This window comes from Ylistrum balloti, unplaced genomic scaffold, assembly GCF_031769215.1.
Source record: "Ylistrum balloti isolate Yb309-2 unplaced genomic scaffold, AGI_CSIRO_Ybal_v1 Utg370420, whole genome shotgun sequence".
Lineage (NCBI taxonomy): Eukaryota > Metazoa > Mollusca > Bivalvia > Pectinida > Pectinidae > Ylistrum > Ylistrum balloti.
The window spans coordinates 837975-852840 of NW_026782284.1; the positions used below are offsets into that span (position 1 = coordinate 837975).

General features: G+C 36.7%; 2 protein-coding genes across 2 annotated transcripts; both read left to right on the plus strand.

The window, feature by feature from the left end:
• The first annotated feature begins 4470 nt into the window (after nt 1-4470).
• Nucleotides 4471-6183, plus strand: LOC132554670 (cysteine-rich, acidic integral membrane protein-like). Its single transcript, XM_060218982.1, has one exon. It carries the CDS (start codon nt 4471-4473, stop codon nt 6181-6183), a length of 1713 nt encoding a protein of 570 aa, XP_060074965.1.
• Nucleotides 6184-9950: 3767 nt separating this feature from the next.
• Nucleotides 9951-12500, plus strand: LOC132554671 (toll-like receptor 4). The gene has a single exon (XM_060218983.1). The coding sequence runs from the start codon at nt 9951-9953 to the stop codon at nt 12498-12500; it is 2550 nt and encodes an 849-aa protein (XP_060074966.1).
• The last annotated feature ends 2366 nt before the right edge of the window (nt 12501-14866 follow it).

Sequence of the window (14866 nt, forward strand, 5' to 3'; positions counted from 1 at the left end):
TCCCAGTAAAGTGGATCTCTGTGGGTGATTTTCCATTACTTCTGTCCCAGTAAAGTGGATCTCTGTGGGTGATTTTCCATTACTTCTGTCCCAGTAAAATGGATCTCTGTGGGTGATTTTCCAATACTTCTGTTCCAGTAAAGTGGATCTCTGTGGGTGATTTTCCAATACTTTTATCCCAGTAAAGTGGATCTCTGTGGGTGATTTTCCAATACTTCTGTCCCAGTAAAGTGGATCTCTGTGGGTGATTTTCCAATACTTCTGTCCCAGTAAAGTGGATCTCTGTGGGTGATTTTCCAATACTTCTGTCCCAGTAAAGTGGATCTCTGTGGGTGATTTTCCATTACTTCTGTCCCAGTAAAATGGATCTCTGTGGGTGATTTTCCAATACTTCTGTTCCAGTAAAGTGGATCTCTGTGGGTGATTTTCCAATACTTTTATCCCAGTAAAGTGGATCTCTGTGGGTGATTTTCCAATACTTCTGTCCCAGTAAAGTGGATCTCTGTGGGTGATTTTCCAATACTTCTGTCCCAGTAAAGTGGATCTCTGTGGGTGATTTTCCAATACTTCTGTCCCAGTAAAGTGGATCTCTGTGGGTGATTTTCCATTACTTCTGTCCCAGTAAAATGGATCTCTGTGGGTGATTTTCCAATACTTCTGTTCCAGTAAAGTGGATCTCTGTGGGTGATTTTCCAATACTTTTATCCCAGTAAAGTGGATCTCTGTGGGTGATTTTCCAATACTTCTGTCCCAGTAAAGTGGATCTCTGTGGGTGATTTTCCAATACTTCTGTCCCAGTAAAGTGGATCTCTGTGGGTGATTTTCCAATACTTCTGTCCCAGTAAAGTGGATCTCTGTGGGTGATTTTCCATTACTTCTGTCCCAGTAAAATGGATCTCTGTGGGTTACTTTCAAATACTTCTGTCCCAGTAAAATGGATCTCTGTGGGTGATTTTCCAATACTTCTGTCCCAGTAAAGTGGATCTCTGTGGGTGATTTTCCAATACGTCTGTCCCAGTAAAGTGGATCTCTGTGGGTGATTTTCCAATACTTCTGTCCCAGTAAAGTGGATCTCTGTGGGTGATTTTCCAATACTTCTGTCCCAGTAAAGTGGATCTCTGTGGGTGATTTTCCAATACTTCTGTCCCAGTAAAATGGATCTCTGTGGGTGATTTTCCAATACTTCTGTCCCAGTAAAATGGATCTCTGTGGGTTACTTTCAAATACTTCTGTCCCAGTAAAATGGATCTCTGTGGGTTACTTTCAAATACTTCTGTCCCAGTAAAATGGATCTCTGTGGGTTACTTTCAAATACTTCTGTCCCAGTAAAATGGATCTCTGTGGGTTACTTTCCAATACTTCTGTCCCAGTAAAGTGGATCTCTGTGGGTGATTTGCCAATACTTCTGTCAAAGTAAAGTGGATCTCTGTAGGTTACTTTCCAATACTTTTATCCCAGTAAAGTGGATCTCTGTGGGTGATTTTCCAATACTTCTGTCCCAGTAAAATGGATCTCTGTGGATGATTTTCCAATACTTCTGTCCCAGTAAAGTGGATCTCTTTGGGTGATTTTCCAATACTTCTGTCCCAGTAAAGTGGATATCTGTGGGTGATTTTCCAATACTTTTATCTCAGTAAAGTGGATCTCTGTGGGTGATTTGCCGATACTTCTGTCCCTGTAAAGTGGATCTCTGTGGGTGATTTGCCAATACTTTTATCCCAGTAAAGTGGATCTCTGTGGGTGATTTTCCAATACTTTTATCCCAGTAAAGTGGATCTCTGTGGGTGATTTTCCAATACTTCTGTCCCAGTAAAATGGATCTCTGTGGGTGATTTTCCAATACTTCTGTCCCAGTAAAGTGGATTTCTGTGGGTGATTTTCCAATACTTCTGTCCCAGTAAAGTGGATTTCTGTGGGTGATTTTCCAATACTTCTGTCCCAGTAAAATGGATCTCTGTGGGTGATTTTCCAATACTTCTGTCACAGTAAAGTGGATCTCTGTGGGTTACTTTCCAATACTTCTGTCCCAATACTTCTGTCCCAGTAAAGTGGATCTCTGTGGGTGATTTGCCAATACTTCTGTCCCAGTAAAGTGGATCTCTGTGGGTTACTTTCCAATACTTCTGTCCCAGTAAAGTGGATCTCTGTGGGTGATTTTCCAATACTTTTATCCCAGTAAAGTGGATTTCTGTGGGTGATTTTCCAATACTTTTATCCCAGTAAAGTGGATCTCTGTGGGTGATTTGCCAATACTTTTATCCCAATACTTTTATCCCAGTAAAGTGGATCTCTGTGGGTGATTTTCCAATACTTCTGTCCCAGTAAAGTGGATCTCTGTGGGTGATTTTCCAATACTTTTATCCCAGTACGTTGACGATTCTTCTTTACTTGATGGATCAGAGAAATATTTACGTGAATCTATAACTGAGCTTAACTTGTTTTGTAAATGTTTCTGGTTACAATTAATACCAGCAAAACACAAATGATTTGAATTGGTAGTTAGAGCTATTGTACAGACACTTTTTTTACTAGACCTGAATTTACAGTGGTGAAGGGATAAATTCTCTCTATTAGGGATTGATTTTAGTGTTAACTTGCATGCAATTCCTCAACTAAATTATGACAAAAATGATAAAGCTAAAATCTCTAATCAAGGCTTGATGTTGAAGATTACTGTTTCCAATTGGAAAGATACATAGTATTGAGTCATTTGTATTTCCACAATTCAATCATTTATCAATGCCCTTCCAAATCCAGGTTTTAATTTCATTTATCATTTAAATACAATTATTTTCAACTTTTTGTGGAATGGGAAAACTGATAAAAAGAAGTATTATAATAAAAGAAACTAATTTGAAGGAGGCTTAAAGATGATAAATATTTCAGATTTCATAAATGCATTGTAACTAGGTTGGATTAGGAAATTCTTCTTAAGATCATCTACAAGTTAGTAGAAAATTTTATTTAAAAGAAATCAATGTTGATCTTGCAGTGAACGGTGGAAGTGAGTATATAAAAATTGTCAGGAAAAATGTAAAAATAAGTTTTGGAGCGCTGGTTTTAAAGCATGGGAAAATTACTGATGGTTTAGTATACGGTGAAAGGGAGACAACTCTCTCCTATGAAAAACCCTCTCTGGTACAACTCAAGTGTGATTATTGGTGGGAATTTTGTTTTCTACAAAAATTGGTTTTCAAAAAAGGTGTTAGAGTAATAAATGATATGTCCCAAGATAACAAAACAATAACTTTCTCTTCTTCTAATGAATTTTCTGAAAAAGTATGGTATAGTCCTTAGATTTCAAGGAATCTTAAACACTATTAAGAAGAATTTTGACTTCGATGTGAATGAAAATTCACATTTTTCTTTGCTTTTATTCCTTACAACATAAGAGTGTTTTTCTTTAAAAAAGACAACAAACAAAAACAAAATAAAACAAAACAAATGACATCTATAAATATTATATAATAAATAATGAAATTCCTTCAGGTAGAAAGAAAATGGGCTGAACTGTTTAATCTCGAAGATTCCACATGGACAGGCATTTTCTCGTTACCATTTAAAGTTACTAATAATTCTAAACTTCAGTAGTTTTTAGTATGGAGTTCTACATTACAATTTGACTACAAATTCATTTTAATAGAAGACAAACTCTGTTGATAGTCAAGCATGTGCTTTCTGTTAATCTGAGACAACAACACATATACTGTGGGAATGTGCAAAAGTCAAAAATCTTTTACTAAGCTTCGAAATTTTCTTAGAAGCACTACTAATCCCATTCACTATCAACAAAAAAGTCCTTTAGTTTTGTTTTCTGGCCACTTAGGAATATGTATCGCAAAATTGTTAATGAAATTAGCATTAAAATTAAACATAATATTTATAATTCAAGAGGTTTTAAGAATTCTCTTGACATAAACGCATTGGTAAATATAATTAAGGATCATTATAAGGTTAAAAAATGTATTGCTACAGCAAAGGGATACCCCTTATTTAGAAAGAATCAATAAAGAATGGAAACAGAATCGAACAAAATATTCCTTCTTTAAAAAAACATTCCCCTTAGACATGCAGTTTTTCTTGCCAAAATTGATAAATATAAAAATAATGGTGATGCTTATACTTGATTGTTACCCTGTTTATACTATTTACATAGTTTTGTCTCTGTAAGTCCATCTTTCTCGCTCCCTCCCCCTCTCTTTCCATTACATAAATAAATAAATAAATAAATAAAAAAAAAAACCCCAAAAAACCCCAACACATGTTTTTGTTTATGTGCCTATACTAATAGGAATATTTATCTTAAGTGGTGTACTGGTTTTATGCTGTTTAGATAACTGTGTTTTTTTATCATTTTTTGTTTGCAAGTATATCTACAAATTCATTGGAGGATAATGTATACCATAGCAACAATATTGTCGATTATGATAACGTCTGTTTTTATGAGTCCATACTTATGTTAACCAAATGATGACTGAGGAAGCCTGTGCATGGATGATGATGATAATTAATGATTCCAGCATGCCTACGTATGATGATGTTGATGTTAAGTGCAGTTTGCCTACGTATGATGATGTTGATGTTAAGTGCAGCTTGCGTGCGTATGATGATTGCGATGTTGATGTTAAGTGCAGCTTGCCTACGTATGATGATGTTGATGTTAAGTGCAGCTTGCGTGCGTATGATGATGTTGATGTTAAGTGCAGCTTGCCTACGTATGATGATGTTGATGTTAAGTGCAGTTTGCCTACGTATGATGATGTTGATGTTAAGTGCAGCTTGCCTACGTATGATGATGTTGATGTTAAATGCAGCTTGCCTACGTATGATGATGTTGATGTTAAGTGCAGTTTGCCTACGTATGATGATGTTGATGTTAAGTGCAGCTTGCCTACGTATGATGATGTTGATGTTAAGTGCAGCTTGCCTACGTATGATGATGTTGATGTTAAGTGCAGCTTGCCTACGTATGATGATTGCGATGTTGATGTTAAGTGCAGTTTGCCTACGTATGATGATGTTGATGTTAAGTGCAGCTTGCCTACGTATGATGATGTTGATGTTAAATGCAGTTTGCCTACGTATGATGATGTTGATGTTAAGTGCAGCTTGCCTACGTATGATGATGTTGATGTTAAGTGCAGCTTGCCTACGTATGATGATGTTGATGTTAAGTGCAGCTTGCCTACGTATGATGATGTTGATGTTAAGTGCAGCTTGCCTACGTATGATGATGTTGATGTTAAATGCAGCTTGCGTGCGTATGATGATTGCGATGTTGATGTTAAGTGCAGTTTGCCTACGTATGATGATGTTGATGTTAAGTGCAGCTTGCGTGCGTATGATGATGTTGATGTTAAGTGCAGCTTGCGTGCGTATGATGATGTTGATGTTAAATGCAGTTTGCCTGCGTATGATGATTGCGATGTTGATGTTAAGTGCAGCTTGCCTACGTATGATGATGTTGATGTTAAGTGCAGTTTGCCTGCGTATGATGATTGCGATGTTGATGTTAAGTGCAGTTTGCCTACGTATGATGATGTTGATGTTAAGTGCAGCTTGCGTGCGTATGATGATTGCGATGTTGATGTTAAGTGCAGTTTGCCTACGTATGATGATGTTGATGTTAAGTGCAGCTTGCGTGCGTATGATGATGTTGATGTTAAGTGCAGTTTGCCTGCGTATGATGATTGCGATGTTGATGTTAAGTGCAGCTTGCGTGCGTATGATGATGTTGATGTTAAGTGCAGCTTGCCTACGTATGATGATGTTGATGTTAAGTGCAGTTTGCCTACGTATGATGATGTTGATGTTAAGTGCAGCTTGCCTACGTATGATGATGTTGATGTTAAGTGCAGCTTGCCTACGTATGATGATGTTGATGTTAAGTGCAGCTTGCCTACGTATGATGATGTTGATGTTAAATGCAGCTTGCCTACGTATGATGATGTTGATGTTAAGTGCAGCTTGCGTGCGTATGATGATGTTGATGTTAAGTGCAGCTTGCCTACGTATGATGATGTTGATGTTAAGTGCAGCTTGCCTACGTATGATGATGTTGATGTTAAATGCAGCTTGCCTACGTATGATGATGTTGATGTTAAGTGCAGTTTGCGTGCGTATGATGATGTTGATGTTAAGTGCAGCTTGCGTGCGTATGATGTTTGCGATTGCGATGTTTAGTGCAGCTTGAGTGAATGTGATGAAGTTGATGAATGATTATTGCTGCTTTACTACGAGTGTAAAATGGTGTTGATAATTGGGACCTGATAATGCAAATGATGACGATGATTATTGTCTTTGAAGAGATGTGATTTTGCTGATGTTTGAAGTGTGTTGTTAATACTAGTATGATTGTCGCTTCTCTAAGACGTGTGATGCTGGTGATGTTGGTATGTGTCTGATGTTGGTATGTGTCTGATGTTGGTATGTGTCTGACGTTGGTATGTGTCTGACGTTGATAGGATGATGTTGCTGATTTATAATGATGATGTTAAGGTTAATTATGTTGGTTATCACTTTCTAGAAGGTGTGATATTTCTGATGATGGTGCATGATGAAGTTGATATGTAAAGATGCTGATGGTTACATGATGTACTGTGAATATTCTGATGATAACGATGACTGTTGCTTTGCTAAAACGTGTCATATGTTGTCGATACTGATGTGTTGTTAATGTGATGTTGCCGATACTGCACTGATATCATGGCTTGCTACTATGAAGGTGCTGATATTGATGTGCGATGGTTTTGATGATAACGATGACTGTTTCCTTTCGTAGACGTGTGATATGTTGCCGACACTGATGTGTGATCATGGCTTGCTGCTGTGAAGGTGCTGATATTGATGTGCGATGGTGCTGATGATAACGATGGCTGTTTCCTTTCGTAGACGTGTGATATGTTGCCGACACTGATGTGTGATCATGGCTTGCTGCTGTGAAGGTGCTGATATTGATGTGCGATGGTGCTGATGATAACGATGACTGTTTCCTTTCATAGACGTGTGATATGTTGCCGACACTGATGTGTGATCATGGCTTGCTGCTGTGAAGGTGCTGATATTGATGTGCGATGGTGCTGATGATAACGATGGCTGTTTCCTTTCGTAGACGTGTGATATGTTGCCGACACTGATGTGTGATCATGGCTTGCTGCTGTGAAGGTGCTGATATTGATGTGCGATGGTGCTGATGATAACGATGACTGTTTCCTTTCGTAGACGTGTGATATGTTGCCGACACTGATGTGTGATCATAGCTTGCTGCTGCGAAGGTGCTGATATTGATGTGCGATGGTGCTGATGATAACGATGACTGTTTCCTTTCGTAGACGTGTGATATGTTGCCGACACTGATGTGTGATCATGGCTTGCTGCTGTGAAGGTGCTGATATTGATGTGCGGTGGTGCTGATGATAACGATGACTGTTTCCTTTCGTAGACGTGTGATATGTTGCCGACACTGATGTGTGATCATGGCTTGCTGCTGTGAAGGTGCTGATATTGATGTGTGATGGTGCTGATAACGATAATAGTAGTACGACTTTATTTGTGTGATTGTGGGCTAAATGTTATGTAGACCATATACATTAAAATCGTTCACTGTTCAATATATAATTACATATGTATAAATAAAAAAAATATGATTTTATGGTTTCGTCCTCCTATATTTCATCTTTGATTTAGACATAAAAATATTAATAAAATGTTTCAGGAATATGTCCCCTTGACCATATTATTAACACAAAATGTCAGGTAATTGAAAACATGTTGGTGACTCACTCATGGTTACAGTAATGTGCCAAAGCCTGGAACACGTTAATTAATAACAACGAAAGAGAAATATGGCCGATTTTATCAGGGTGGTTTGATATTAATATCCCACGCGGTTTAAAAGTTGCCGCTTAGTTCAACAATTCTATTGTCCCGGCATGGTTAAAACACATATGTCGAAAGTTTATATATAGAACCGTGACACAGCGCAGGCTGCAATAGTTATATATAGAGCGCGTCATTGTATATGTGTTTTTGATCTGAACCGTGAGCCGCTGTAATGCTTTACCCATACGGCGAAAGGTAAGTCTATTGTATTCATTTAAGATTTCTTAATTCTTGCTGGTCCTAAATGATATATTCCACTAGGACACCATTCCTGCCATGTGATACATTACGCCGATAGGTCTGACATTCATTCTTTTTCGATCTAGCATAAACAGTTTTGAGTAACTAAAAGCATACGTGTGTAGTGTAGCTACGGTATGGATATGTTATATAATGTTACATGATCCCATTTTCTTACACAGACATACACTTATAATGTCTTCATAAAGTAACACAGTAATCTCTTAACACAATTATTTACCCATATAGGTAAGACAAACCTAGCAAAAATAGTATGATAAAATACATTTATTGGACGAAACGGGTCATTATCTTTCTCCTGTATGTTGGGACATAATGTAAGCTGGCTATGTCTGAATATAATCATACTATTTTCACAACATTTATAGTATTATCTAAACGATTCTGACAATATAACAGTAAGGATATGGGCTCGCTTATAAATACATAACATAACGACGCTTAAATATTGATGCACACACACGTTATGTTTGGGGACATATGTAAATAGAAGCTAGCAGTTATTCCAGGTGAATTCTCCCCACCTAGTCCAACACCTGCAGACACATGATGCAACGGACCATGGAATTTCCGGGAATTCCATTCATATTGTAATATGAAAGATTAAACTATCAGAGTAATTTAATCATATGACATAGCACAAACAGGCCGGTAAGGCGAGCTTATTTCGTAAACTGAAAGCTCTATGTAAGTTAGGGACTGATATTTTTAATCGGGAGCCGGACACCATCTCACTAATTACTTGTTGACTACAAAGGTAGGTGAAAATGTTAACGGTTCCATTTCTGTTTTTTAACGTTAACAAGCCAGAACCCAAGGTGGCGTGTTCATAAAAATCCTGAAAAAATAGCAAGATCCAATGTATACACACTTTGCATGCTTATAGATTGATTATAATTTTAATAATTATAAATTTATACAATTTGCAATAATCATGTTTATCCTAGCGAAAAACATTTTTGAGTAACTATAAACATACGCGTGTAGTGTAGATAAATTATGGATATGTTATATAATGTTACGTGATCCCATTTTCTTACAGACATACACTTATAATGTCTTCATAAAGTAACACAGTAATCTCTTAACACAATTATTTACCCATGCAGGTAAGACAAACCTAGCAAAAATAGTATGATAAAATACATTTATTGGACGAAACGGGTCAGTATCTTTCTCCTGTATGTTGGGACATAATGTAAGCTGGCTATGTCTGAATATGATCAATGCTATTTTCACAACATTTATAGTATTATCTAAACGATTCTGACAATATAACATATAAATACATAACATAATGACGCTTAAATATTGATCCGCACACACGTGATGTTTGGGGACATATGTGAAGTTATTCCAGGTGAATTCCCCATCTAGTCCAACACTTGCAGATACATGATGCAACGGACCATGGAATTTCCGGGAATTCCATTCATATTGTAATATTAAAGATTAAACTATCAGAGTAATTTAATCATATGACATAGCACAAACAGGCCGGTAAGGCGAGCTTATTTCGTAAACTGAAAGCTCTATGTAAGTTAGGGACTGATATTTTTAATCGGGAGCCGGACACCATCTCACTAATTACTTGGTGACAACAAAGGTAGGTGAAAATGTTACGGTTGAGACCAAGGTGGCGTGTTCATGAAAATAATAGCATGATATTGGGCGTGACACGTACTGATGTTTCTGACGTTTGCAAGCTTAGCCCTGATACAATAATAATCCTCAGTTTAAACATGATATCCCGAAAATTTTTTGAACGTTGGATTGAATATTTTCATTTTTATATTTTTCTTTTTCAGATGAACACTTATCTGCAGCTGGTGTTATTCAAAGTTTCGTTGATTATCTCCCTTTCATGTTGCCTTCCTTGTGAGGTTTCAATAGACAAGACAAAAGCTGACTGTTCAAATCGTGGTTACGATCATATTCCACCCCTCTCGAATCTCACAGAAGATTTGGATATATCAGGAAATGTTATAACACAATTGGACAAAACCATGTTCTTAAATCTAACAAAACTGAAATTTTTAAATTTAAATTGGAATAAAATCAAACACATCGATAAGGACACATTTTCTGGTCTTAAACTTCTTCGGAATCTTTCGGTTGGACACAATAAAATAAACATTTTACAAGAGCAATTTGGCGAAATCAGATTTACTTTTAATCCTAAACTCAGGGTTTTGGATTTATCATTCAATACTAATTCACCTTTGAACGACGACGCTATTTATCCAGACACTGTTTTTGGATCGTTAACATATCTTCAGGAACTTCGTGTGGACCTTTTACCAAATCCTATATTTGGACCGGGATTTACAAACATGACACAGCTCAACAGACTTGTTTTCAAGGATTGTGTATTGATGCACATTGCAAATGATACGTTTAGAAATTTTCGTAACCTTGAATTGTTGACCTATTTAGATATGTCGAATTGTCAAGTTAATAATCGATATTTTGTGAAAATTGAAACTGCATTCTTACAATATTTCACATCACTTCAGTATCTCGATCTTTCTTACACCTCGATAACGTTTCCAGTTGCCATGGATATTCTATACGGTTTAACCATAACAACAAACAGCAGTAATCGAGTTCGAAAAATGGAAGTGTTGAACCTGTATAATGTAAATCCTTTTATATTGCTATGGATGTATAACGTTGATTACACTGTTAAAGTGACAACGGAGATGACTAGATACTACAGACAATTGTGCGTGGAAGATATTAACGTAGGAAACAATGGAATTGTCGAAATAGAAGTCGGCACATTAGAATCATTTGACGATTTTAGCTGCTTAAAGCGGTACTCATTATCGGAGAACAACTTTATTTTCACCTTTCCCCATTTTGCCTTAAGTGTAATGACGTTTTATACAAAGAGTATTCATCTTGAAGAGCTCGATTATTCGTATGTGGCAATAAAATTTCCAAAAGAGATGAATGATGACGTAAAAAAATTACCAGCCCCACAGAAACAATCGTCATTTCGATGTGTGATGCCTTTTAAATTTGGACAAAATATGCGTTATTTACGTTTGTCACATCTTGTCTTTCCGTTTTATCTGGACTGCGACTTTGATCTGTCTAGCTCTCCTGAGTTATATTTACTAGATGTTTCTCAAACAACTCTTTTAAACACCGACTTCCGTATCAGAGGAGGACGTATTAAGTACATGAACGTATCCGGTATGGATTTCGCAACATCAGGACGACTTTTGTTAGGTAGCCTGACATGGGTTCATCGACTGGTCATTCAGAATGCAAATTTAGATCACGCTTTCAGTAACAGAAATTATGTTTTCAAAGATGTTAAAAAGATAGAAGAGGTAGACATGTCATGGAACCATTTAAACACACTAGAAGAGGAAAGTGTACAGGGCCTGGAGGGGGTCAATAATTTAATTTTATCTTGGAACTTCTTCAGTGATTTCCCAGACGGTCTTTACAGTTTGAGAAATCTCACGGAAATTGATCTTCGGCACAACAAATTGACATATCTTAGGAAAAAGACGAGGACATGGCTGGAATTGATGAACTCACGGCCCGAAAGAAACATTAAAATGCTAATGAATGGGAATCCCTTTGCGTGCACGTGCGACACATTGGACTTTGTGTTTTGGATTTGCGACACCAGGGTAATGCTCGATCATCACAACAATTACTCCTGTATCCTACCCAACGGTTCCGTCGTCATGCTTCGTCATGTCAATGACAATTATCAACTCTACTTGGGAAGTTGTCAAAACGAGTCTTTTTGGCTAGTTTTTGCAATTTCAGGAATAAGTATATTACTCCTGTTTCTGGTTAGCTCGGCATTTTCTTTTAAATATAGATGGAAGATACAATATTATTTCTGGAGAAAGATAAACAAACAAGCACCACCAGTTAATGGTGTAATGAATTATATGTATAAAGCATTTATTGTATTTTCGGAGGATGACTGGTGGAGTCGCAATTCGTTTTTCCCAAAAATTGAAGAACTTGAGGTTGAACACGGCGTGCGATTTTGCTGGCAAGAGAGAGACTTCTCCCAAGAAATGTACCAATTAAGACAGCTATCAGAATGTCTTCCAAATTGTGAGAAACTTGTCTTTGTGATAACTGAGGAGTTTATAATGGATAACTGGTGTGAATTTCTATTGAACACTTGTATTAAGGAGCGTGTTGTGAATCGAAACAAGTGCGACTGTCTGGTAATGATATTTAAAGATATAGACTTCCGTCGAGTTCCGGAGTATGTGACTGGTGCGTATAAATACTGTTCAACCATCACTTATCCAGAGGAAGAAAACGACATAGACAATTTCTGGGACGAACTGCGACAGAAACTTTCATTACTGTAATATTACACGACGAAATAGGACAAGAAGCGTTATGAATTAGTGAAACTGTAATGAGAGTTCAACAAACGGTTAACATATTCACATTTAAATATTGATGGTCAGTATTACTTTTAGCCATCAACTGCATACTGTGCTCGTGGAGATTTGTTGTATACGTGATTTTTATAACATTTGTCATCAGAACAGCAGAATACGATCAATCCTTCGTACGATAAAATCACAATTTCACAGTTTCTTTATTTAAACAAATGCTTCCGTAAAAATCTTCTTTTCATGTATTGCTGTGAAGTGAATAAATATTGTGTTATCATGTCGGTATTCGCTTGGTTTTTAATTAATTATATAAGTATAAAAACGATTTGTAAAAATGATGAAAGATAATTTTGTGTATCCAAATTATGATTTAAACTGCATCACAAAGTCGTGTCGTCCTTCAGAGACTCGTCAGTGATGTTAAGGCCTAACGGGTGAAACCATGTTATCGAAAAAATGTCAAAATCTAGATGGAGAGGCACATTAGCCCCCTGATCCAATAAATTTAGATTTTTCGTATATACCTGATAGTTCAATCTTGAAGATTCCTTAACAAAGGTGGTAAATGAAAAAACAATGAAATAAAAGAAATTCAAAATAAAGCACTTTCCAACGACTCTAAACATAGTTGTGAGTCCAACAGATTTTTTTTTGTGAAAATATTTTGAAGCATTATGGATGAATCTGAAGAAAAACTCTATATTCCTTTATTCGTTAAAAGACAACTTAAATCGATCAAATTCCTGTTTAAACTTTGTATTCACTGCTGAGTTTTTCGAAAATCAAGTTTGCTGTAGAGCGACATTGTGTCAGGAAATTTTATGTCATCCCATATAGTATTTTTCTGGACTAGGAATAGAATACATATACCAAAAATGAATTGCACTCCGTAAAAGTTATCATCGGTAAATGGTCTCCATGCCATAGAGACAATCACCGAGTCGAAGTTGTTCTTGCTCGTCTTCGGATGGGCCATACACACCTTACGCATTCATATATATTGGAAAGCGAAGATAATCCTCGGTGCAATGGATGTGATGAGCCATTCACTGTTAAACATTTTTATTGGGCTGCATTGACCTTATGTATACTCGGGAATTTTTTTATCGTAACGTTACAAGTCTAAAGGCTATTTGAAACTAGTGAGATTTGTAAAATTTTATGTAACCTGAATGGTGTTAATCTATATGATAGACTATGAGGTACCATTGTGATCTTTTGTGTAAATATATCAATTCAAGATTTTTAGCATGTGTCTTTTTAGTTTGTTTGACGTTGTTTCCTTTTGAATCGCTGTGTATGGTGTTATTTCTAATTACTAATTAGGATAACATAGAATAGAGCCAGACAAAGAACTAAACTGCATCGTGTAGCTGTGTTCTCTACTAGGACTCGTCAGTGGTGAACCTTAATGTGAAACTAGGAGGCGACGGCGGACAATCAGCCGTTGAAGGGGTCTTGACCCTATAAATCAACCGTTACTTTTCCTTTTACAAAATGAATAAGTTACCATGAAGATATAAGTTTCTGCACATTAAGCATTTCAATTAGTTATCAAAAATTTTGGTAAAAAAAGCCCACAGATGCTTTAAGACTATAAGAAACAATAAACCGAAAAGGATATCTATATCTACGGTACACATGTTTCATTTATATATAAAAAAAAAAAAAATACAAAACAATATTCATAAAGTGTAACATGTTTATATCAAGTGGACATATTGCAATATATATACGTTAAAAAGCCTTGCAGGTTGTCTCCCTTGCAATTATCAGGAATTTTTTGAACGGGTAGTATCATCACATAACACATACACTATCCAAATATAGAGTCATTATGAATACGTTTTTAACACTTTTATGCACGTATAGTGATACCTGCCTGTAACAGGAAATTGTAACATACCAAGCCATTCATGGTATGACATACAGATGGTACCCATTGACCACTTCAGGAGTTCGGGTGACCATCATCGCCTCAGCAAGTAACGACAGTGGACCATCAACTCCAAACCTGCTACCCACGATGAACGAGAGATGATTTGCTACTGCATACCAGTCTGGTCAGACATTCCTGGCAGGCGGTACATCACAAGCTACCACTGAGGTTACTAGGATAGTATTGTAGTGAAATAATTGGAGTTATCTCCCATGGTTTGAACTGATATTACATGAAACGCTCTTTTAACGTCGAAAGTAAACAGACGTGTCTCCAAAACGTGAGTAAACCTCGCTGTTTCACTTATTAGTCCCCTGCCGGTGAAATCGGTTGGGACTATATTGTTTGTCTCCATCTGTCCGTCTGTCTGTCCGGATGTTGGTTTCCAGACGAT

Bases quoted from the DNA above. Each gene is read 5' to 3' on its own strand.
- LOC132554670 (XM_060218982.1), top strand. From the start codon at position 4,471: ATGACTGAGGAAGCCTGTGCATGGATGATGATGATAATTAATGATTCC.
- LOC132554671 (XM_060218983.1), top strand. From the start codon at position 9,951: ATGAACACTTATCTGCAGCTGGTGTTATTCAAAGTTTCGTTGATTATC.